The following is a 23757-nucleotide window of genomic DNA, read 5'->3' on the forward strand; positions in this document are numbered from 1 at the left end:
ATATCCCTCTTGCAATTCCCTTTTGACTTTCACATTCTTTCTCTCTCCCTTTGTCTATTCTTCTTTTTTTTTTTTATACATGCTACCTTGCTTTACTCCATGAATTTTCTCACTACAATAGACACCACACTTTATCAGTGTCAGATATAACATGGTTTACCTACGTGTAACGATTTCTTCATTTTTTATACATGTTACCTTGCTTACTCCATGAATTTTCTCACTACAATAGACACCACATTTTATCAGTGTCAGGTATAACATGGTTCACCTACGTGCAACGATTTACACTTCTAAAATGGCAACATTAAACATCACTCTGCTCAAGGACTTTATAAACATCACTTACAACAGGAATCACACGTATACATATAATGAGATAAAATACTCAAGATATATTTTATTAACCAGCACCAATGAGAAAATGTATAATCATCTCTTATACTAAATATACATTCAGTTCGATCACTAAATAATTTGCAAGACCAGGAAGAAAATACTTTTGCACTTCTAATACTTAGTAGTAGACCTGGGAAGAAAACCCAAAATAGAGTCGGGTACAAAATAAGAATTATGTTATACATACAATAGTGAAATACTTCCATCACACAAAAGTTTTATGGCTTAGAACACCAAAAAGTAACAGCCTCTCCCCATCCCCCCCCCCTCCCCCAAAAAAGAAATGAACAAATGTATGGCATTCCAGAAGCACCGATCTGGATCAAGTGTCATGAGAACGGCCACACTACCTGACCTTGGAATATGGAGTTGTTCTAATATTCTCTTCTTTTTGTTTTCTGTCCTTGCTTTGTTACCCAAAGAACACTCTGAAGTCAAATGAAAGACATTCTGCTCAGTGAGTCTGCAAAGACTTAATTCATCACTGGAATTCAGGAAATCTGTGAGTCAGAAAAAAAAAAAAGACAGGGGGTAATACACTGTTCATTAGGCGTTTTCACATCAGCCAGATGTTTCGAAATAGCGCGCTATTTTCTGACTTGGGAAATTTTCCCGATAGCGAAAGGGCGCGCTATTTGATAATGTGAACACAAATTAACGCGCTAATTGTATCGCTCTGATCGAGAAAATTTCTCGAGTCCAACTCGGGAAATTTCTGAAACAGCGGGATAGTAGCGCGCTATTTGATAATGTGAAAACGACTCGAGAAATTAGCGCGATGCATCCCATTATGCCTAGCATGTGTGACCCGATCGATCGAGGCAAACTGCACACAAATCATGAGGAATTTTTAAGAGGGCACACGCATTACTTATGCTGTTTGCACATACTCAGCTGTCGTGAAATGAAATCAAAACTTGAAGACTTAATTTTGCCCTTAGCTCTTGGTACTGTAACCAGGGCTCCACACTAACATTTTTTTTTTTTTTTTTCGTGGCCCGATGGGGCAACCGAAATCCTTAATTTAAAATTTTTGGTGGCCCGAGAGAAAAATTTGGTGGCCCGAAAAAAAGAGTCCTGCTTTTTTTTTAATGAGTCAAATATCTAAGTTTTATCATAGTAAGAATTGGAAGCTGGACATACACTTGTATCTACTCATAAATAAACCTCAACAAACTCGCAACACTCAATCCCAGACACTCATTCAGTCCTTTTCATCCATCCTTTAAACAAATGTAATTGCTAATTTCCTGCACAAAGAGTTACAAATTTATTGACATACAAAGGTGTACTTTTTAAAAAGTTTGGTGGCCCGGGGCCACCAAATTGCCCTTTTTCGAAATTTGGTGGTCCGACTTTCATTTTTGGTGGCCCCGGGCCACCGGGCCACCGTTAGTGTCGAGCCCTGCTGTAACTGTTAAACTCCTGCACTTTCCCCAACTGTGATATACATGTACTTCAAATAGGGGGAACTTACGATAACGTTTGGACAACAAAGCACTCATGGCTGTAATTCTCAATGGGTTTGAAATGAAGGAAGTAAGCTTTCTCAAATCATCATTCTAAATGAAGAAGTCAACATCTCATACCTGGAAAATAACAATGCATGAAACAACAACAAATATCCATCTAATGAAGTAGAGTTTCTATTTTCCTCTAATGATTGCACAATTGCAAGTCATAACAAGTGACAAATTATATGCTAAAATACAACCTCTAGTAATGGATAGCCTTGAATGACCAACTGGTTTACAATGCGGTTCATCTAGATATATTTCCATTCTCTTTTAGGTAAACTAAAAATGTTGAGAGATATCCCTCAGATCTAATGCAACAACACCTGCAACAACTAAGAATATAATCATCATCCTAACGAAGACTCCATACCTGCTAACACTACATCATAAATAGCACTAAAATACATTTTCAAAGAAGAAGAGAAATATCATTCCCGACGAACATTGAATAAAGACTACAGCAGCACAAAGAGCCATGATATTCAGACTAATCTATTAAAACAGTTTGAAAGACTAATACCGGTAAGTGTCACAAGTCTATATTGACATAAAGAAAGAGGCAACACAAAGAACTGAAAATTGGTTTTGAAGCAGCTGGAATGTCAAATTCAAACAGATCATTTTACAGCATCTTGTAAATGTATACAGCTTATAAAAAACATAATTTTGCTATAACATGAATTTCATAGAGACACCTGTCCGAGTGTACTCAGGAGTAGTCTTCAACAGGTTAATTCTCTTTTGAAAATAAATGCAGACCTGGTTTCAATCCAGCTGCCTGATTGAAGGGAATGTACAGATTCTTGGAGTACACAAACACAGTACTGTAAAATGCAAATGTCATCTTCTTGTTCATACTTCACCAACACACCATTAACTGGGGACATTGGCAATTTGCCCTACACCTACAGTGTATTCCATAAAATTATGATGGATATCTCTCAGGCAAGGTATAACAATTATAGTTATGTTTCACATCTTAACACGGAATGCTAGCGCCTCATGGCAAAATGATCACTTTTTGAGTATATAGAATGAGTTGTCAAGTTCATAATTCAAGGCACCCTTGAAAGGCAAATTATCATGTAGAATATGGCCGCATTCGACTGAACTTCAGTTTGCATCACAGGATGATTAAGAAAATATATAAATCCTTTTTCCTCTCAAAGAGTCCACCTTTTTCACCACAATCACCAAATAATCATACAAAATCATACCTGCATGTTACTAACAGACACACAGGCAAGTTATCATGGAGAAAATGGCTCCATTTGACTGAACTCCACTCTGCATCACAGAATATAATATCGAAAAAAAAAACACTTTATTCTTAAGAAGTGCGCCCTTTCACCACAATCACCAAATAATCATACAAAGTCATACCTGCATTCTACGGCATACTCACAAACACATACTCTTAAATTCATGTAAATCCACATTTTCTAACAACAACACATACCAAGTGACATTAAAAGTTGATAAAAACATCACTGATCATCAGAATTGGGTTTTTCACCCAGAGTTTTTTTTTTTTTTTTCTCAATATCAACTTGATCTGCTAGTAAATCATGTAATTGATTCTCTATCATGTAATGCCCTTCTGAAGAATTTCACCAAAATATTAGCAGTTCATCAACAGACAGTTTTTTGTTTGTAACAACTTGTCAGATTAGCATGAAAGATGAAATACTAACACCTGGGAGAAAAAAGTAAACATAGATTTTTAAACACAATGAAAAAAAAACTAAAATTCTATTAAAGCACACCATTTTATCAGCACTTTATGCTTTAGAAGTAGCCACTTGCAAAACTGATCATGTTTCCTGTAAGTGAAAAAAAAAAGAAATCTGTAACAGAATTAAATTTGTAAACAAGACATACAGCATGCACACTAAGTACAAAATGTCACATTATTATTATTATTATTTTTTAAAAACCCATATCAGGCCATCTACGGGATATCCCGTAGTTCATCCAAATGCCGCAGGGGCCACATACGGAATATCCCGTAGTGAATGAAATGACGTATGAACGACGTCATTCACTTTCGCTGAATACTATGACTGTAGTATGCATTGAATGGCAACATGTTATATACCATATTAAAGAGATTTCCTTCCTCTTTCAAATGATATACAGGGTATAACTTGTTTATGTTTTTTTCAATGCTTGCTAATGAAGAGCGATTGTTTGGAGAGTTGACTGTGTGTGCATGCGCGAACAGTGCTGGGCCACTTGGGTGTTTGTTAACACAAGTGCATTGGCCCGATATGGGTTAAGTGATCAAGATACACTTACATTCAACTAATGCAAATATCAAGTGAGTATGAAATTTATCTATATCATAATGGAAAGGGCAAATCATTCCATAAAAATGGATGGAATCACTTGCATTACTGTTTCCCTCACCAAAACCTGACATTCTCCTTCTAGATTACATAGAAAATTCTCTTTTCTCACCCACAAGGTGCTGTGACTGATTGTCTAGTAGCATGTCAGCATTTAAACTCAACCCATATCGGGCCATCTACAGGATATTCCGTAGTTCATCCAAACGCCGCAGGGGCCACATATGGAATATCCCGTAGTGAAAGAAATGACATATAAACGACGTCATTCCAAAGTTCTTTCACCTTCTAACCTTTGACAACATATCCCAGAATGCTTTGCTACACTGTCTGCGATAATTCAAGAAGGATTTGTCAGTCGAACCCCCAAAATATCATAAAAATCATTGAAAAAATGTGTGCTTACATGGAATAACGTGAATATCCACGAAGCATCAGTGGGTGCTATCTACAGGTATGCGGAATGCTCGATTTTGGGTTTTCTGCCGCAGTTTTTGAGGAGGTTTGGACACTTGCCGGGCAATGATTCGGTTGTGATAATAGTCCCACATGTACATCCACATGTATGTACAACAATTTTATATTAGTCGAAACTGAAAAGCTGTAGAAGTGTATATATCGTGATGAGTTTCACTTCAACTGTAGGATGCACACATTATATCATCGATTTCCCGTGCACTCGCAATGGCTTCATCGTCATAAACGTAAACATAAACCTGCAATTATTGTATCACTAGTCATGATATTTATATGTCGAGAAAGCTGACACTCTGATCATTTCATTTCAGGTACTGGATGTGTAAAATTACAACATTTGCTTTTTTTAATCCATGAATGAAAGCAGACAAACAAATTGATATCGTAATTTTTGGATGACTGTACTTCACTTCTGCTGAGTGCTATGACTGCACTGTGCATTGAATGGCAGCATGTCATATATCATTTTAAAGGGAATTTTATCCTCTTTCAAATGATATATAACTTGTCTATGTTTTGTTCATTGCTTGCTAATGAAGAGCGATTGTTTGGCGAGTTGTCTGTTTGTCGGCGTGTGTGTGCAAACGGTGCTGGGCCACTGCGGTGTTTGTTTACACAAATGCGTTGGCCCGATATGGGTTAAGTTAAACTTGAGTACTTTTGTGTTTTGTTAAATACTTTCAGCTTGGTATACAATCAAGCCAACGGCTGTTTGTCCCTCTGTCTGTGCCAGGATAAGGCAATTAAAGTGTCTTCAGGAATCCTAAAGTAACTCTAAAACAATGAAGTGACTACATAAAGAACACAACATTTAGATATGCACATTACCAAATCTATAAACAAACAGGCAGTGGTAAGTCTCATAACAAATACTTGGATGAAAAAAATTGGGACTTTACTGGGGCCAAAATTGCTGGGTTTTTTTTCATTATACTGCAAATCTGTGCATGTTGGTTATCATAAACAAAGAAGATGAGTCGTAACATATGCACGGTGCATATAGTTAGGTCCATTTCCATTTTTATTTTCTTTTAGTGCATCGATGCAAGGGTTCCATGAGTTACACAGATATTAGAAATGAATTTCAAGCTTGTGAGCGGAAGAGCAAAAGATTACTTTGCATTAAAAAGTAATGATGAACAGAGATGAAATACTGATCACACATCTGAGTAAGCTAGACTCATGTCCACCAATAAAAATGGAGAGAGAGAAATAAATAAGTGAAAAATGGCACCAACCCAATCGCTTAAAGAAATGGCCTTGCCCTTATATCTCCAGTAAAGACTCCTCTTAAGCTACATTTGGACCAGACAGACACATAGTGTTGTGACTTCACCTCTAGGCGGATCCACTAGCTTCAACTGCCTGATCATCTGCAGTGCCTTCAGTCATGACAGCGGCTTCATCACCAGGGGACCCACTTGTTTCGGCAGCCTCATCACTTGGAGATGCACTAGCCCCAGTAGCCTCTTCACTGGGATTTTCACTAGCCCCGGTAGCCTCTTCAGGGGGATTTTCACTTGCCCCATTAGCTTCAGCATCAGGAGATCCACTAGCCCCGGTAGCCTCCACACCTAGAGATTCATCAGCCCCAGTGGCTTCATCACCAGGAGATTCACTCTCCCCAGGAGCTTCCTCACCAGGGGCGTGGTCACCTTCAGCCACCACCTCCTCAGCTCCGGTAGATCCACTGGCCCCCGTATCCTCATCACCAGCCTCCTTACTCTCATCACCATTAGCAGCACCACCAGCTGCAGTAGCCTCATCTCCTGGAGTAGCTCCACTTGCCCCCGTTTCTTCCTTACCTGGAGTAGTATCACCACTGGCCTCAGCTGCACCCTCACCACCGGCTGTTGCAGGTATCGGTTCACCTTCCCCTTGCCCCTCACTCGGCCCCGCCCCCTGGGTATGGGGATTGAAGTAACCCTTCTTGCGGACGATGAAGCCCTTGTCAATGCAGGAGTATGTCATGTCGATGAGGGAATCCTTCGGGTCACGAGGAGTGATGCCAAGCACCTCACGGAGCTGTTATGGGTTATCAAGGTACAGTGTAAGAAGCAAAAAAACAGATGGACAAGAACTAGCAGTCTGATTTTGAGACTACCATTTCACTTCGTGGTAGGCAGTCATGACATCACCCCAACTGATAAAGTCACAGAAATTACATCCACCCAAAAAAATTTTACTGCTACGTGCAGCAGTCAACAAATTCTAGAAGTAATCATTCTACAGTGTAAATAGTTGCTACAAACAAAATTCAGATCCCAGTTCATATTGACTAAGATTTTCGTATTATTTTGAATAATACATATGAATTTTAATATTTTTGTATTATTTCGGATTAAATCTAATTTTCCGGTAAACTGTGCACTTAGAAACATCCATATTAAGCGCATAATAAATGTATTGTATTGTATTATACTATCACTATTAATTATTATTAATTGTTATTATTATTATTATCATTATTATTATTATTATTATTATTATTATTATTATTACTATTATTATCATTATCATCATTATCATTATTATTATTATTATTATTATTATTATTATTATTATTATTATTATTATTATTATTATTATTATTATTATTATTATTATTATTATTATTATTATTATTATTATTATCATTAGTGTTATCACTATAATTATTATATTAACTCGGATCTGGATTTTGTTTGTAACAGTTGATTACATAGTAAAATCATTTTTATCCAGACCTTTTAGCATGATGACTTGAGATTTGAAAAAAAAAAAACATATTGTACAACTTACTACACAGTAAATTGAACTGGTGTCATTATATGCAACTTGCCACCTCAAAAACTTGAACTGCGTACACACTATATATATATTAAACAGCTGGCTGCATCAATGCCTATCAAAACTTCAGTGTTATGTTGTAACCCATGGATAAACTGTAGACAAAAGCACAGGACTAAAAAATGTGTGACTTGGTCGCCACTGAGCAGCGCCCTCTGTGTGTGTGTGTATGTTAATGTGTGTGTACGTTAATGTGCAATAGTTGTCTGATTGTGCACATCGGGCGTGTCAGGGATTCAGTGAAACGAAGCAGATTTTAGCTGTGTGTATGGGGGGGTTGTAAGGAATGACTTATGTGCAATATGTGTTATAATTTATGGATTATAATATTTGGGGTGGTCTGTATAAAGTAAGGTGTTTTAGAATTTGTGGTTATATAACTTTTTGCAGCAATTGATTTTTCCATAGTTTTCTGTGTATGTACACATATATTTTTATTTTTTCCCCTCTGCACGTTAAACACATGATGCTAGTTTATGTTGTGATGTATGTTTGGTTCCCTGTATTTTTTGAGTATTCATTTGATGTCTTATATGTAATGTAATATTATTTGCTATTTATCTGTTGTCAATACGTGTTTATGAATGTGTGACAAAATCAAATTTCCATGCCATGTTTTTATACATAATTTGGACAATAAAGAAATGAAATGAAATGGAGGATGGGCTGATTTTGCAGCAACACGCATTTCCAATAGACACCAGTGTGAGTATACTCTGGACTAGTTTTCAATGGGATAATATGTCATATGAATGCCAAATTCCACATGATTATTAGCTTACCCTGGTGTCGGAGAACTTGGTCACACGGCCGGTCAGCTGCACAATGTACTTCACACTCTGGTCAAACAAGCTGACCACTCGCAAGAAAAACTTGGGGGCCATGACGGTCGGGGGATTGTATCCTGTGTGCATGAGAGAAAAGTGAACAAGTGTCAAGTAATGGATACATACATGTCATCATTCACAAAGACAACCTGCTAGTATATAAGGTACCTCGAATCAAGCACACAAAGTTGGGAGATCATGCTTTTTTAGACATGGACCCAAACTTGGGAACAACCTTCCAATATCTCTACAACAAGCACCTTCTACTAATGCTTTCAAAAAGAACCTCAAAACCTACCTTTCTAATTAAAATTGGCAATTGTTTACATGTATGTATATATATGTATATTGTTAATAGGTAATATTGTTCTCATGTTACATCTTCTATGATACTCTGTTGTAAAAAACATTTTGTTTTCACAGCACCATGAGTAACGTTTAGGTAGAATGAGCGCTTTATAACTTTATAAGAGTCTCTCTATTATTTTAATAATACCTCTTTGGTTGTAATTCATGTGCTTACGAGTTTAGCAACCATGAAAGAATGTCTAAGTTGCCAAACGGCATTAATTTCATAAAGGCCTCCAGACTCTAAGCTTGTCATGGTATACAAACTGGCAAAGAAATTGTGACCTTCAAACTGCTAAAAAAATCTTCAAACAACATCAACAACAACATTTAAAGAAAAATGAGAGAAAAGGTGCAACAAAAATGCAGTTGAGAGGTCAGTTGGATATGAAGTTGAGAGTGCTGTCTCAAAACTGATTACCTTTGTCGCTGAATTCAGCAGCAAGAATGGCCGACATTTCGCTGAACCAGATATTGTGGGGGGACACGATGTGTCTGTGACCTGTTACAAATGGTCATAGAAATGTGACAAGACATTGTGTAGTAGCTTCAATAACTGCAGAAAAAATATCAAATTATAATTGGGTGAATTGCAAACATTACAGAATAACTGTACTATCACCTTCAATGTTCACATCAGCATTTCAACTATTTTTTCCATTATCCCCACTGGTTCTTTTTTTCAAACATGATTGGTAAAAAATTACCGATCAACAGTTGCAATCGTAAAAATTTTGTTTGTAGAGGGAGATAAATTAAAGAAAATCTCACATCTAAACATATAAGTCATTATCATCTTTGCCACTGCTAAAAATGGCAGCATTCAAGTTCTTATCAGTGTTGTTATAGTAAATTATCACAAAAGGGGAAAAATGAGGTGAGAAACCATGTGGTTGATGCAACATTTTGGAGCAATCCTACAATGACCGTACAAAACAGTGACTAATGATGTCACTATTACTCTGTTACATAAATTCACAAATAGTGTTCTTTTTACAAACAAAATATATGATCACATGAAGCTCCTTCCGCCAATCACTACAGCACAAATCTTTAATCAATTATTTTATACAAGTCACTATAAACATGCTGGCTTGATGCAGCATTCTTGTACAGTGTATTATCCTTATACATGTATATCCATAGCTGAAGCCAACACATACCTGCTGATTCGGGGAGTGTCATAGCAACCAAATGAGCCGCGGCCACGTCACGCACGTCGCAGACGGGGAAGTTGAGTTTGGGAACCAGGGGAGGGTTACGCTCCATGATTCGCTTGACGATCTCCACGCTGGTTCCCGCAGTGCCACAAAGCACTGGGCCCAGAACCACCGAAGGGTTAATCACAGCCAATTCAAACTTGGACTCCGCTAATGACAGTAGAAAGGGAAAGTAAGCACAAATAAAGGGGGGGGGGGTGGGGGTGGGGATGGGGAGGGGTGAGTACTCTTAGTAGCTGCATTCAGCAACTATCCTGTAAACATATGTGACCTGCTACAACAAAAGGATCCTAAAGTCGCTGACGGGTGAGCCGAGAAAATCGAGTTTGAAGTCAGAGCACCAAAATCTGTCAAAACGTTCGGATTTCTGCTTTTAAATAATTTTGTAGTCTAATGTATCTTCTATCATCTGCCGAAATTTCGAAGCTAAATGATCAAAGGAAAGGCCTGAAAATAGCATTTTTCTGGGCCATGCTTGGCTCGCCCATCAGCGACTTTAGGATCCTTTTATTCTAGTATTTTCCATCAAGATTGGTAAGTACATTTTTCAAATACAAGCCTTCATCTGTTTGTAATCATCTGTCATTAATGCTGTATTTTGATTTTAATTTTGTTTTTCCGTATCAAGAGCTACGTAAGTGTTATCTATTACTATTATTACTATCATTATCATTATTATGAAGTCATTATAGCACATTATTAATTATATACATCCTGGATTTAGTACTTCGCACACATTTAGATATTTATTTGGCCATTTATACAATGTACTGTTCAATTTAGCAAGCTTAATATTTTTGATGAAATTGGGACCTCCTGATGATTACTCCAGTGGCTAAATTCACGATCAAGAAGTACAGTACTGGCATTGAACGGAGCAATGTATGTGTGCATGTCACATTCATGTTGGGATCTGAGTCAATATATTTGCATGTCTTTATTTTGTGAACAGCATCTGTTCATGAAAATAAAAACCTCACAAATATTTGGTGCATACAGTAAGTAACATTGGGGGTATAATAAATCAAGTCAATGTGCATTAATTTGTGTTGCACTGGTCCTTCAAGCTTTTTCATGCTTATTTTACACTGTACAACAAATGAGTACAGTTTGTACACTACTGAAAATGCTCTTACCTGGCAATTTCTCTACAAAGTCCCAGGCCGCTTTCTCCGCCAATCCCTTGCTCTTGCCGTATGCATCGTCGATAGTGCTGTTTGGATTTCTCCAATGAGACTCGTCAAGTGGCGTCCCATCGTTGTCAAGCAAGTCTGAAAATGATAGAATTAATTTAAATATGACATTCACATTGATGAAAGTTCTTTGGTGCATCAGATAAGACTCTAGACTTCTAAGCAGGAGGTCTTGAATTTGATTTCTGCCAAGCTCATACATCTTTACGGTCTTTGAATATAATGTGCTTTTTCACAATGGGGTAGCTGTATTTTAAAGAATGGTACCTGGCAACCCTGGATTACGAATATTGGGGGAGGGGTTCCTTATACCAAGCTCCTCGGGACCACTGAAATGTCCTTTTTTATTGGAAATCTCACCTCATCAGGGTCAAAAACTAAAGAAAATGAAAGGAAGAGGGTATCTTCTATCTGCTATCTTTATAGCATGTTCCACACAGTATTGTAGTAGCTGTGCTCAAACATAAGAGACCTACCCAGGTATATAACATTCTACCATGAAATGATCTAGAGCAATTCAATACTTAAATAATTTGGAGGTTTGAGTGACAAGAGAAAACATAATGGTATGCTCATAGATTCCGCAAAAGCCATCAAGCATAACAATGAAAAAAAAAATAAAACAACAAAAAACAAAATTGTAATGTGTAGTGCACACTTTTTCCTGCTTATATGTAGATGGGTAAGTGAATGACAATAATGATGATAGTGATTTAGTGATGATATGATTTACAATGATATGATATGGTGAGGTGGCTCAGTCAGTAGTGAGTCTAGCTTGCAATCAGTTAGCTAGGGCTCAGGGTACGATTCAAATCCCAGTGAGTCTACTGAGGCATGTTATGTGTTATCATGCCATCCCCTCTTGTGAAAGGCTAATATTCTGTCCCTAGGATATATCAAATTTAATGAGTGTGAGAGAGTCAAAAGCCACACTTGTAAAAGATCCTGATTCATTTGTTAATCATAAAGAAAGCAGGGAGCATAGCCTGGTGAAGTGGTCTGTCCCAAAATACACAAAGGAAAATGCATCAGACCAGTCAATCAGTAAGAGTCTAATAACACACCAGATGGCGGTCTGAACTCTGACCGGAAGAAGAAGCACCAATGCAATCTTCACACTCATGCTATAATGTTGAAAGCAGTAACTTCTCTGCAGCTCTGCATGGAATACAAGTCTACAGTTTTGGCATAGCAGACCTTTGCTGATAAGGACTGCAGAAACCCCCATTCATTCGTAATCATCACATGGTATACTGCTCAGTTCATTTAGACAGGAAAAAAAAAACAACCCACATGCAGTGCACACACAATAAAGTAATAAGAATTTATCATACATATACAGAATTTGTCAGTCATCCGCAGCAATAAAGCTTTCAGTCATTGTCAATTAGATATCATTGTCCTCATTCAAGTCAAGGACATCATATGCATCACATGGTGATGACAATACCCACTAAACTGAAATACATTTGTAGATAGCCCCTGTACAGGTATCTCATAAAAGGTGTACTGTAAAGTGCTAATCTTTAAACTATTACATTTTTCAAGTTGACTTAATCTGGTAAATAAAAAAAAAAAAAAAATCACAGTCATGTTCAACAGCAAATTTGAGATACAATGCATTTGTGTTATCACCTCACAAGTGCTCTCATTGGCCTGTACATAATACACTCATACAATGTATCTTCACATGCTTTTTTTTTGTTTTACAAAAAAATCACACTTGAGTGTAGAATTATAGAATAACACACCATGATCAGGCACAGATGAGTTTTGAAATAAGAGATTCCAGAGTTGCTAAAATACTGGTCCCAATGAGAACAACAACACAAAAGTCTTTTTACATCCAAACTAATCATTAGGCAGTCAGTCCGCAGCACGTATGCTAATGAGCCGTTCCGGCAAGATTTATTCAGCACTCTCGTTGACGATCTTTGCGTTCGAAAGGTGTCTCGTCGCGCGAGATTTTGCGAGACTTTGATAGGGCTATGGTTTTCACAGTGTAGCGACTTGTACATACATTCGTCATGGCTACAAGTCACGGTAAATTGTTTTCCAGACTTTGATCTTTATTTTGATACTAAATTTGCCTATAACATCGGATCTTATCATGACTATATAATCAGTTGAATTTGCGTAAATTTTACCTGCTTTTCACGGAAGATTTTGTCATCTAAAGTTCTTTTTTGGTTCCTGACCGGATTAAGAAACTGTTGTTTCTGATTTTGGCTTTTTCGTAGAGAGGAAACTTAGATACTCATCATATATTGGAGTCAAGGAGACGCAAGCATGATTTATACTAGTTTTTCCGTTTTGAAATGTCTGTAAAATTCACTCCTAAGCCAGAAGTATGCTCCGCACAAAGTGTACAGTGGTGCGAAAGAGCTCTCTCATTGGACAGTGCGTGCGTTCAGCGCTTGAACTACATGCGTGCCAAGAAACCGCAAGTGGCATGAAACCGTTATGTAGCAGCGTAATGACGTAATGCAAGCGCTGAGTGCAGGCGCTGTCCAATGAGAGAGCTTACTCTTGAGATTGCACGGTTTCAAGCTGATCAGCACTGACATCAATGTATACTTTACTGGTTCCTGACCGGATTAAAGAACAAATTGTCAAGATATTTACATGGATACAAAGATTAGGAGATGGACTACCAAATAAAGCATTTTCATTGAGACGCAAGGTGAATTTGGTATTTTTTTGACGTCTTGAAAGTGTACTGCACGAATTACTTTTTTCATCATTTTTCAAGCTCAAATTACGCTATGATATTTTTCATTCACAATAATTTGAGTAACATGTGACGATAGTTTACATATTTTCCTCGAATTTGATACCAAATTTGTGAACATAAGGTGTATTTTTGTAGCCGAAAGCCCAAGAACAAAATCCCCTACGCAGCTCATTACGTATGCAAGCCTAAAGCGGGCTTGCATACGAGTTGAATAAATACGAGCGAATTATCGGGTGCTGCGGACTGACTGTTAGGTGACTGTGACACATTTCCCTGATAAAACAAAATCATGTGGAACAGTAAAATTTGGTAAAACTGTCTAAATTTGTAGCTGATTTGCACACCTTTTTGTCTGTTCTGCTCTATTATACTGCACTCTCCCACTTAAAGGCATAATTTACCATTTGTAGGTGACACAAAAAGTCAGCTTTAGTGCTTCAAAATAGTTCTAAAATATGAATTAGGGATAGAAACAACCAATGTAGAAATTTGTATAAGTATTAACTTATGTTAACCCATTCCATACGGGAACCTGGTAGCCTGTGTAGTCTATGGGGATTTCAGAATGCAGTATGGAACAGGTTAAGTAAATTGTTAAATAAACATAATGTGAATAGAAGTTATAATAAAAATGTTTCTAGACTAAACCATTTACAGTTATGATTTAGCGAGAAAATTATTGATATCTCCTTATATTTAAGCTTTATTGCGAAATGTTTACATGGTAGGATGCTTTGTGATACTACTGACATACACCTATATCAAATGTGATATCTTGAACATTTTTAAATCACTGCTCTTAAAAGACCTTTAAAGCAATGTAAATTAAATGATAGACTGGGATATTATGGGCATTTCAGAAATAAGCATGACCTTGATGAATGAACTGTCTCACCACTAACTGCTGCACAGGAACTTGTTATCACCACTCTCTTGACCCCGCCCACATCCACACAAGCCTGAAGCACCCTGGTGGTCCCTTCCACGGCTGGCTTGATAATCTCGTCTTCATCCCTTGGGTTCTTGGCCGGGAAGGGGCTGGCGGTATGGAGGACATGGCTGCATCCAGTTACTGCACTAAATATAAAAGGGAAATGGGGTTGGGATCAGAAGTAAGTTATTTTTAACTGATTCACAACGGGCATCGGCATTTACAGGAACACAATAGTGCATCTACTGGAACAAAACCATTCATCTACTGTAACCCTACACACATCTTGTCGTAAACTGCCAAGTTATCCTATCAGCTATTAGTCCATTCCCCAAATAACTTCCAGTATCTAAAGATGTAGGCAAAACTTGTTACAGTAAAATAGTAGAGACTGCAAAAATTGCATAATTATTCTTACTAAATTTTATTAAAACGTACAAATTAAACAAGGTGAAAGGAGGACATTATTGAACTAGAAAGACCATTTTGAACTATAATGAAATTTCAGCATATCCGTGTAAATATTCAAATGTGTTTGCCTGTGCCTGGTTGACAAGTCATTTATATGTAGCAATATAGCATGGTTCACATTAAAGGGATGGTACAGTAGTGGTGGAGATGAGAATTGGGCTTTTAACTTTTTGCGAGATAACAAGAAAACACTTATGAAATAGTACAGAGCATGTACCATTTTAAGAGGAATTCAAAGTTTATTTGATAAAAATCAGGTTTGGCATTACTGAAACATCCAAAAACAAAGTAAAACAAAGCGATCATAAATAAGTGTGGGTCCCACATTTATTAGATTCCCTCTGTTTTGGATATCTCAGCCATTTCAAAACCAATTTTCATCAAATGTGACCCTGCACCTCAAAACAAACAAAAAGTCGCCAGACATGGATTTTTAGTAAAGACCATATTCTGAAAGCGCAGACTTTAAGCTTTAAAATGATGTATCACTCAAATCAAATGGACTCTCCTAACCTATCTAAATATTGGAAAGAAAGCACAAACTCAGGAAAAGTGTGAATCGAGAAAAGAGGCTCTGAAGTGCAGTGTCTATTCAAGCGCTTAATCTTTACCAAACCGTGCTGGCTGTGCGATGAATGGAACAAAAAAGAGGAAGTAATCCACCCGAGTACCAACAATGAAGGGATTATCAAATTAAAGCGAAACTAAGCATGCCTCATTAGCACATGCTGTCCATAATTAATGCCAACTTTCAAAGCAGTAGCACTATCCTTTCAAAAGTTATTAGAGTTGAAAGTGAAGAGTGTGGAACAAGGTTTTTTTTCAGAAATGAAAAAGGGATTCTAAAGACACACCTAATTACACTATTCTACCAAAAATGTTCGAGATAAACTGCTAAAAAACACACTTTCCTGCCCGTTTTATGATACCAAATTTTAGCATAATGTAAAAGAAGACCCGCTCTTTCAGAGAATATGAAAAAGTCAAGTTCGGCTAGGTTGACCCATTTCACTTATTTTCAGGCCTCACGCAAAATCAATGTGTGCGACTTTATGTTCGTTTTGAGGTGCACGGTCACAAATAAACATTGAATTCCTCATAGAATTACGTGCTCTTTCATATTTCATAAGAGGTTTCTCACTATCTCACCAAAAAAATTGTTATTAAATCTGAAATTAGGTCTCAACCAAAACTACACGATCCCTTTAAATTGACCGTGGCACAATGGAATGAGGAATTCATACATACCTGCCAACATTTCAAGATGAAATATCTTACTCGTGGATTGCAAAAATCTTATTTTATATGCAAACTGAAGTTAAAAATCTTACTTTTGGTCAAATCTTCAGAAAATACACATGAAAGGTATATCTAAATACTTGTTAAAAATCTGATTTCTCTGACAGAAAATCTGATTTTGCTATTTTTAACGTAAAAAATCTTAATGAATCTGATAAAATCTTACTAGTTGGCAAGTATGGGAATATTATGTAATCGCTGCTCAGCGACAGTCAGTTTCAAGAAATCTGTGCAGATCAGTGAAGAAAGCAAACCAGTGGGTGTGTTCATTGCCTACTACAGCACAGCAGTGGTTAACAACCTTGCTTTCTTTCAAATTGATATGTGAAATAGGGTTATACTCTCACCACACATACTGACACCTTGTGATCTATTCAGTATTCTTCCCAGGTTTATGAATGTTGGAGTATTAACTACTACATGTAATATGGTGAGAATTAAAAAATACGAGAGAAAAGGAAACAATGACATTATCCACAATACAGATGTATTGTTAAGGAGCCTTTACAAAAAAACAACAACAGTGAAAAGTCTGTGCGTTGTCACCAAAGTTCTGGATCATGGATAGAAACTGCTACACTGCAAACTTTGATGGTAGACATAATAGAAAATGAAAGCATTACTAATCATTTGAAATTTCCAACCTAATATCAATTTACAAGCATGCATTATGTTAGCCACTTGTCTTTCTTTACACTATACACTGCAGTACAATGTTTTATACAAATCCTTATACTTATCTCTCCAAAAAGTAACATAATGATTATTTGAGAAAGATGACTTTATTAGGCAGCACTTTATTGTTTCTGTAATGATCTTTTCCTGTATTTCTTTTTTTTTCTCTCTCTCTAAAGCACATAGAGACCTTGCCAAAGGTGTTACACAATGTATGTGCTATAGAGAGAAGTTTTAATGACATCTGATAATAATGATGATGATGTAGATAACAACAACAACAACAACAATAATAATAATAATAATGATGATAATAATAATAATAATAATAATAAAAACAATATTAACAATAGTAATAACAATAATAATAATAGTAATAATACTACCAATAATAATAATAATAATAATAATAATAATAATAATAATAATAATAATAATAATAATAATAATAATAATATAATACTAATATAATAATCCCTTACTCTTTCCAGCATTCTTCCTTCATTAAATCAGCTTCCACCAGCTCCAGCTCATGGGTGGCATTGGGACAGAGTTCCTTCAATGGCGTCACTTTCTTTGGGTTAGTTAGACTCCTCACAGTCCCTCGAACCTTGTAGCCGGCCTCGAGGAGTTGCTTCACAATGTGAGTGGCTATGTAGCCTGAAGCTCCTGTCACTAAAACTCCTGGTAAAGAGAATAAAGAATTGATACTGGTGTGAAATTTGACAGTTTGAAAGACTTGAAATCTACAAACCTTGTAAATCATGTAGAACAAGAGCTGGGCTCACATTGATCTACACAGAGAGCCATGGACTGATCCCAAACAGAATAGCATACCTGCCAACATTTCAAGATGAAATATCTTACTCGTGGATTGCAAAAAACCTTATTTCATATGCATAATATCTTATTGCATTATATCTTACTTTCGGTCAAATCTTCAGAAAATACACATGAAAGGTATATCTAAATATTTGTTTAAAATCTGATTTCTCTGACAGAGAAAATCAGATTTTTAATGTAAAAAATCTTACTGAATCTGATAAAATCTTACTAGTTGGCAAGTATGGAATAGATACACTGTACATTATCCCACAAGTGTTGCAATCTTGCTATTCTAGAGTGTTCACATGGTCAGTTCTCTTATATGTGAAACAAAACTTTATCAGAGTGTCTAAAGTGCACCCTCTACCTCCCTACTATCCCTAAACAGATTACTGTAAAAGTGGACATTTTTGCAGCGTTGAAATTTTGCGCATTTTGCGCAACTAGAAACTAGCAAGAAAGTAAAAGCATGCAAATATTTTTGCTCGCCATCAGGTTTCAGTAGTTCTTGTCTTGATTCTGCAGAATTAAAAACACACGAAACTCTTCTTACATGTACAAGGCCGAGAGCAAAAAATTAGTTGCGCGAAAATATCCACTTTTACAGTATACTCCATTTTGTGTGAAAACAGCCCTAAACCTTGATAAATAAAATATGATCATTAATATGTAAATCAGCCCAAAGAGATTGATTCAAAATTATTGTTGCTGCCACTTAAATGCCACCATCAATGTTTAATCAGAGCAGAAATGGGGGGGGGGGGGTGGATAGTGTTTACAGCGGAACTAAGTAGTCTCCCTAGTCCATAATTATGATTTATTGGTTTATTAAAATATGTGTAATAGTACAGTACAGAAGCAAGCAAACTTTCAGAGTTGAATGAAAAGAGCTTGACCTTGTTGCATAATTGCATTATTGTAACCATCATGATCAGTGGGGCCATTCTCCGATAAAGCGTGCAAAACTGGAATTTTCGTGTCCCCAGCATGTTTATACAGTTGAAATCGATATTTTGTCCCTCAGAAATCAATTTTTTTGCTCAAATTCATCTGAGAGGTCGGACCTGTAAAAGAAATACCAATAAAGCTATTGGGACGTCCGGGATAATATTAGAAATACAATCCAAAGTTTGATGTAACCCTAAAAACCCCATGTCGCCAGGACAGGAAGTGTCCATATAACAAGTTGTTACTTGTTAACATTTATATCATTCAGGTCAAATCTTTTGTACCTCATTACATTGCCCCTCGAGTGCCTGAATGAATAATAATATTATGTAACAAATAACAATATGATGTTTTGATATTTCTCTAAGAGATAATTCATATCATGTCGCCAAATCGCAGTCAGATACGTTACCCTTTTTTTAGACTCTTGAGAGAAGATCAAAGAAATGCCGCATGGCAGTGTAATTTCATGTGTTAAACAAAGTCAACCTAATGCATACATGGAAACATGATTTATTCATTGAATCTCTTGTTACAAAATAAATATACTAATCCGAAGCCTCGGAAGCCTCATGTTACGATAAGCTGACATCAGATACGTTACTTAAACTTTGATTCATTTAGAAAAAAGTATGCTGTAAATAAAAACGAAGCTCAGATACTTTTGAATACTTAAGGCAATGATTAATCACACAACAAAATTTTTTTGAGAAAATGAATATTTTAGTAGATAATAGTATGAGAATGGTAAAGGCACGTCAGTTACGTTACCATCAAAAGTGTCAGATACGTTACCAACAAAATAAAAGGTTATCCGCGCCGCGCTTCTGCGCGCGGATTTAACCGGTTTACAACGGGCTCTCTTGTTATGACTTGCTAAAAGGATAGCTCTAAGAGGAATTAGGAGTTTATTTGAAGAAAATCGGTTTTGAAGTGGCCGATATGTCCAATATAAAGTAAAAGAATAAGTTTCAAACAAAATGTGGTGGCTCATCTCCTTTTATTTGGACATCTTTCTTGTACTTTATTTTGGACATCTCAGTCACTTCGGGGCCGTTTTCATGAAGTAAATACTTCATTCTTCAAAGAGTTATATGCTGGAAAGTATTTCGTGTAAGTGGATTTCGATTATCTTGCAAAAGGTTAAAACCTATACTCATCTAAAGCAGAAATGTACTATCACTTATTGCGGCATTTACAAAAAGTGCCGTCAGACATGTTACAAATTCATTTTCTTTCTGCTTTGTTGTGTTTGTGTGTGTGCCTGTGTGCGTGTTATGTTCCACAATAACATAGAAAGACTTTAGAGGCTGAGTTTTGGTACCCACCTTTTTTTTTTTCAACTTCACAGCAAATTCAACTACATGAACGGTCTACCTTTCATTATTATCTTTCATCATAATGTTGCATCTTATTTACATAAAATGGGGTTAGTATTATGGTTAAAGTCAAGATCACTCCCTTTGTTGCAGGTTTATGTTCTGAAAATATCGATAGAATTTGATGTCTAACAATTTCTAACGTTTTGCATCAGGTTTTTGAATCATATGTTTGAGTGATCGGGGTTTGATGTGAATTGGTAGTTTATTATGTCAATAGACATAAATACTTTGTCAGATACGTTACCATTGCTTATTGGTTCTTCAGACCTAATTTATTACAGACAGGAACAATGGAATTTGAATTTATATTCATCACTTGCTTATATCTTTTCCAATTTCATTCTTACCGTCTTCCGTGTATCATAACAAAATTTCGGAACTATATCAGAAAAGAAGCATTGTGGAATTGTGCCTGCTTGACTCGTATTTTACGTACATCTCAAAGCTTTGTTGAAGAATGATCTAATCTTCTATCGATGACGAGAACATTTTTTTTAACGTTTAGAAGTGCGGTGTTTTAATGAAAATAATCTTATTGTGATGTTCTTACAAGTTAAAATGAATATATTGGCATGATTGGTGTTGGGTTTAAAATTGTATACTAACGGAACGTCTGGTGCGTCAGATATGTACGTTACCACACACCGTTCTTCTTTCGATTCGAAATGTATTTAATCTGACAGAGATGTTACCTGGCATTTGTTATTTATGAGAGGCATAATACTTGTTCATAAAGTTGCATACGTAATCAATGAGATTATTGTTGTAATTCAAATGCAGGTAAAAAGTTAGATTAGGGAAATATATTTCAAGCCGAAATATGTACATGTTCTTGATTTTCATTTAGCCTTCATTTTATAGATTACGATCATTCTTATTACAGATTAGATCAAAGCTGACTCCAAAATGTTTCCACGATGCTTGTAGATGTTTAAGCTTGTAGTTTTACATTATCATTGCCATTTAAAGCAAGAAATAAGCAGACAATCAACAGTTTTGTGATGTTACCTCTGGTAACGTATCTGATATTTGGTTTTAATAATAGTGATTATGCAAAAAAAAAAAAGGACTCTACGTTTGGAAATGTTTCTAGGAAAAGTATGGGCTCTCAAAAATCACCCATTGATTGTTTTGTATTCCTAAGGGATAAAGTTTCTGAAATGATGAAAAATAAATGAAATCTCTGATATTGATTTTTTGTCATTTCTACAACGGTAATTGCACGCTTTATCGGAGAATGGCCCAGTGACTGTCAAGATACAACTTCCTCTATGATTTCCAGTTGTGGCTAAAAAAAACCCTCTTGGTTTAATGACCACAGATTTATGATAAATTGTGGGAAGAATAAAAGAACTCTGAGATCCATGTAGAATTTTGTGATGATAAAAACATGATGTACACAGTCAGACTAATTCCTAGAAACTACAAAAAAAAAAAATAAAAAGAAGAAACGTTGCCACTGACTGGTGACGCATGGGTCAACAGTCCATTAACCCATTGAGGGCAGAGAAAAAAATGAAGGGAAACACACATGTGTTCTGTAAATTTTAATGTCAGAACATCCACAGAGCAGAGGGCTTGTAAGGTACTAAAAGTAAAACATGGATGCCCTCAACACAATCATTTTTCTTTTTTTTTTTTTAGGGGTCTACTTTCTGGGGTTATCTGCCTCTTTCAATTCTGAAGGTTCTTGCATATACTACAGCAGGTTTTAGTGTTTGACCAATTCACCAGTCTAGCAGTAGCACAGCAAATCTTTAGGAAGATGCAATGCCAGTGAATGGAGGTGTATGGGACGCTCTCCCCCGGCCCCCTATGAGAGCTTGCACGACCTTTCCTCGCCCGAGACCAGGGCCGTTCCTATGGCACGACGTTGGTTTTTAGACCCCTAACGCTAACTAACGTTAAGGCAACCTACTTGTTTGGAGAGAAACACATTTATGGCAATTATGCTACAAAACGTTTCCATAATAGATTTGTCTAAATTCAAAGTATAACCTAGGATATAACTCCACTCGGCTCAATGCCAGCGGACTAGGCAAATTCAAGTGCCGAAAAAGGAGAAAGATACTGTAGTAGACCAATCTAATTAATGCCTGATTTTTAATGGAGGTTGCGATTCATTCAACCTGCACGCGGGCTGAGAGGCCATTTACTCCTCATGCTGCGCCGACGGTCCTGGCGGTAGGACAGGAGTACGTACGTGTACACAGGTCTCTCTCCATGTCGTACACTTTACAGTGCATTGTTGTCCATAATATTCTAGCACTCGTCAATCTTTGTGTAAGAATAAATCTAAATATATACAGCTGAAATACAAGACTCCAGACTCTTTACAAACTCACGTTCAACATCGCTGTTCTGTGCCATTTTGGGTATGATTCGTTTCAGTACTAAGTCCCTCCTGTTCTGGTTTGCCCTCTCTTCCCGTACATATCATACATTCTATCCCCATCAAGATGCATGGCCAACTCTCGGTCAAAAAGTGAAACGCTGGCGAGGAGTGCGCCAACTAGCGTTCAGCGGGGATGAATTTCAGCGGGTGAAGTTTCCAGGCCATGTCTAACTGTGGTGCCTGAGCATGCACTTTCGCGATAATTGTGTGTGACCAAACAAGACAGGCTATAAAAGACAAGAAAGAATGAATTTCTGTAGATCTAGAGAATCCTGAGTAAATATAGGAATTGGTACAGTGCATTAATCTGCACCAATAGCTAGTTTCCAATAGATAATTTCCAAGTTGGGTTGTATGTAGGTTCCTCTCTCTTATTATACAGCTAGTATACTAAGCCTATAGCACCGACGTCTTTATAGCCATCAGGATTTGATCTTACGGGGCGGGGGTATTGGAGGAGGGTGCCCCCCCCCCACCCGTGAGAATTTTTTGCACTTTGATGTTGTAAACGGTGCAATTTGATACATTTTTGCGTGCTTTCTCAACTTAAAACGGTCCCACGAGTTTAAGTAAGGTAGCAGTATTTTGAAATAGATTATTATTGAACAATTTGCCCCAAAAATGTTATCATTTAAATAAATTTCTTGTATTACGATGAATATCAGGAACGCTGTCTGTTCAGCAAACAGAAAAAGCATGAAAACGAGGGTGTAAGAGAGGGGTATATCTCCTCAAACGGGAGGATGATTTTGTATTTTCAGACCTGAAATTCAATGATCTGGCGCAAAACCTATGGTGAAATACTTACAATGTTTGTTTTTTTTTTCCCGCAAAAAAAGGAATGAATAGATAGATGATGCAAGTAAATAAGTTTTGTTTTTTCTTCAGGAAAGTGTTCAAAGCTAAATCACGAAATTTGGCTCTTATTCCGCGTGT

At 36.7% G+C, this 23757-nt stretch overlaps 1 protein-coding gene across 1 annotated transcript; it reads right to left on the minus strand.

The window, feature by feature from the left end:
* Nucleotides 1-5949: 5949 nt before the first annotated feature.
* Nucleotides 5950-22848, minus strand: LOC140242691 (uncharacterized). Its single transcript, XM_072322451.1, has 8 exons — nt 22772-22848; nt 17754-17955; nt 14791-14972; nt 11102-11236; nt 9909-10115; nt 9167-9247; nt 8353-8474; nt 5950-6766 (listed from the first exon to the last, which is right to left on the minus strand). The coding sequence occupies exons 1-8, from the start codon at nt 22794-22796 to the stop codon at nt 6080-6082; spliced, it is 1641 nt and encodes a 546-aa protein (XP_072178552.1). The 5' UTR covers nt 22797-22848; the 3' UTR covers nt 5950-6079.
* Between the last annotated feature and the right edge of the window lie 909 nt (nt 22849-23757).

This window comes from Diadema setosum, chromosome 19 (assembly GCF_964275005.1).
Source record: "Diadema setosum chromosome 19, eeDiaSeto1, whole genome shotgun sequence".
NCBI classification, from domain to species: domain Eukaryota; kingdom Metazoa; phylum Echinodermata; class Echinoidea; order Diadematoida; family Diadematidae; genus Diadema; species Diadema setosum.

What these genes read in the sequence shown, in the direction of transcription:
- LOC140242691 (XM_072322451.1), bottom strand. Translation starts at nt 22,796, where the DNA reads ATGGCACAGAACAGCGATGTTGAAC. An exon ending in ACAGAACAGCGATGTTGAAC is followed by an intron (nt 17,956 to 22,771) that starts GTGAGTTTGTAA and finishes TCTCTTTACCAG; the next exon opens with GAGTTTTAGTGACAGGAGCT. An exon ending in CTTTGTAGAGAAATTGCCAG is followed by an intron (nt 10,116 to 11,101) that starts GTAAGAGCATTT and finishes TACTGTCATTAG; the next exon opens with CGGAGTCCAAGTTTGAATTG.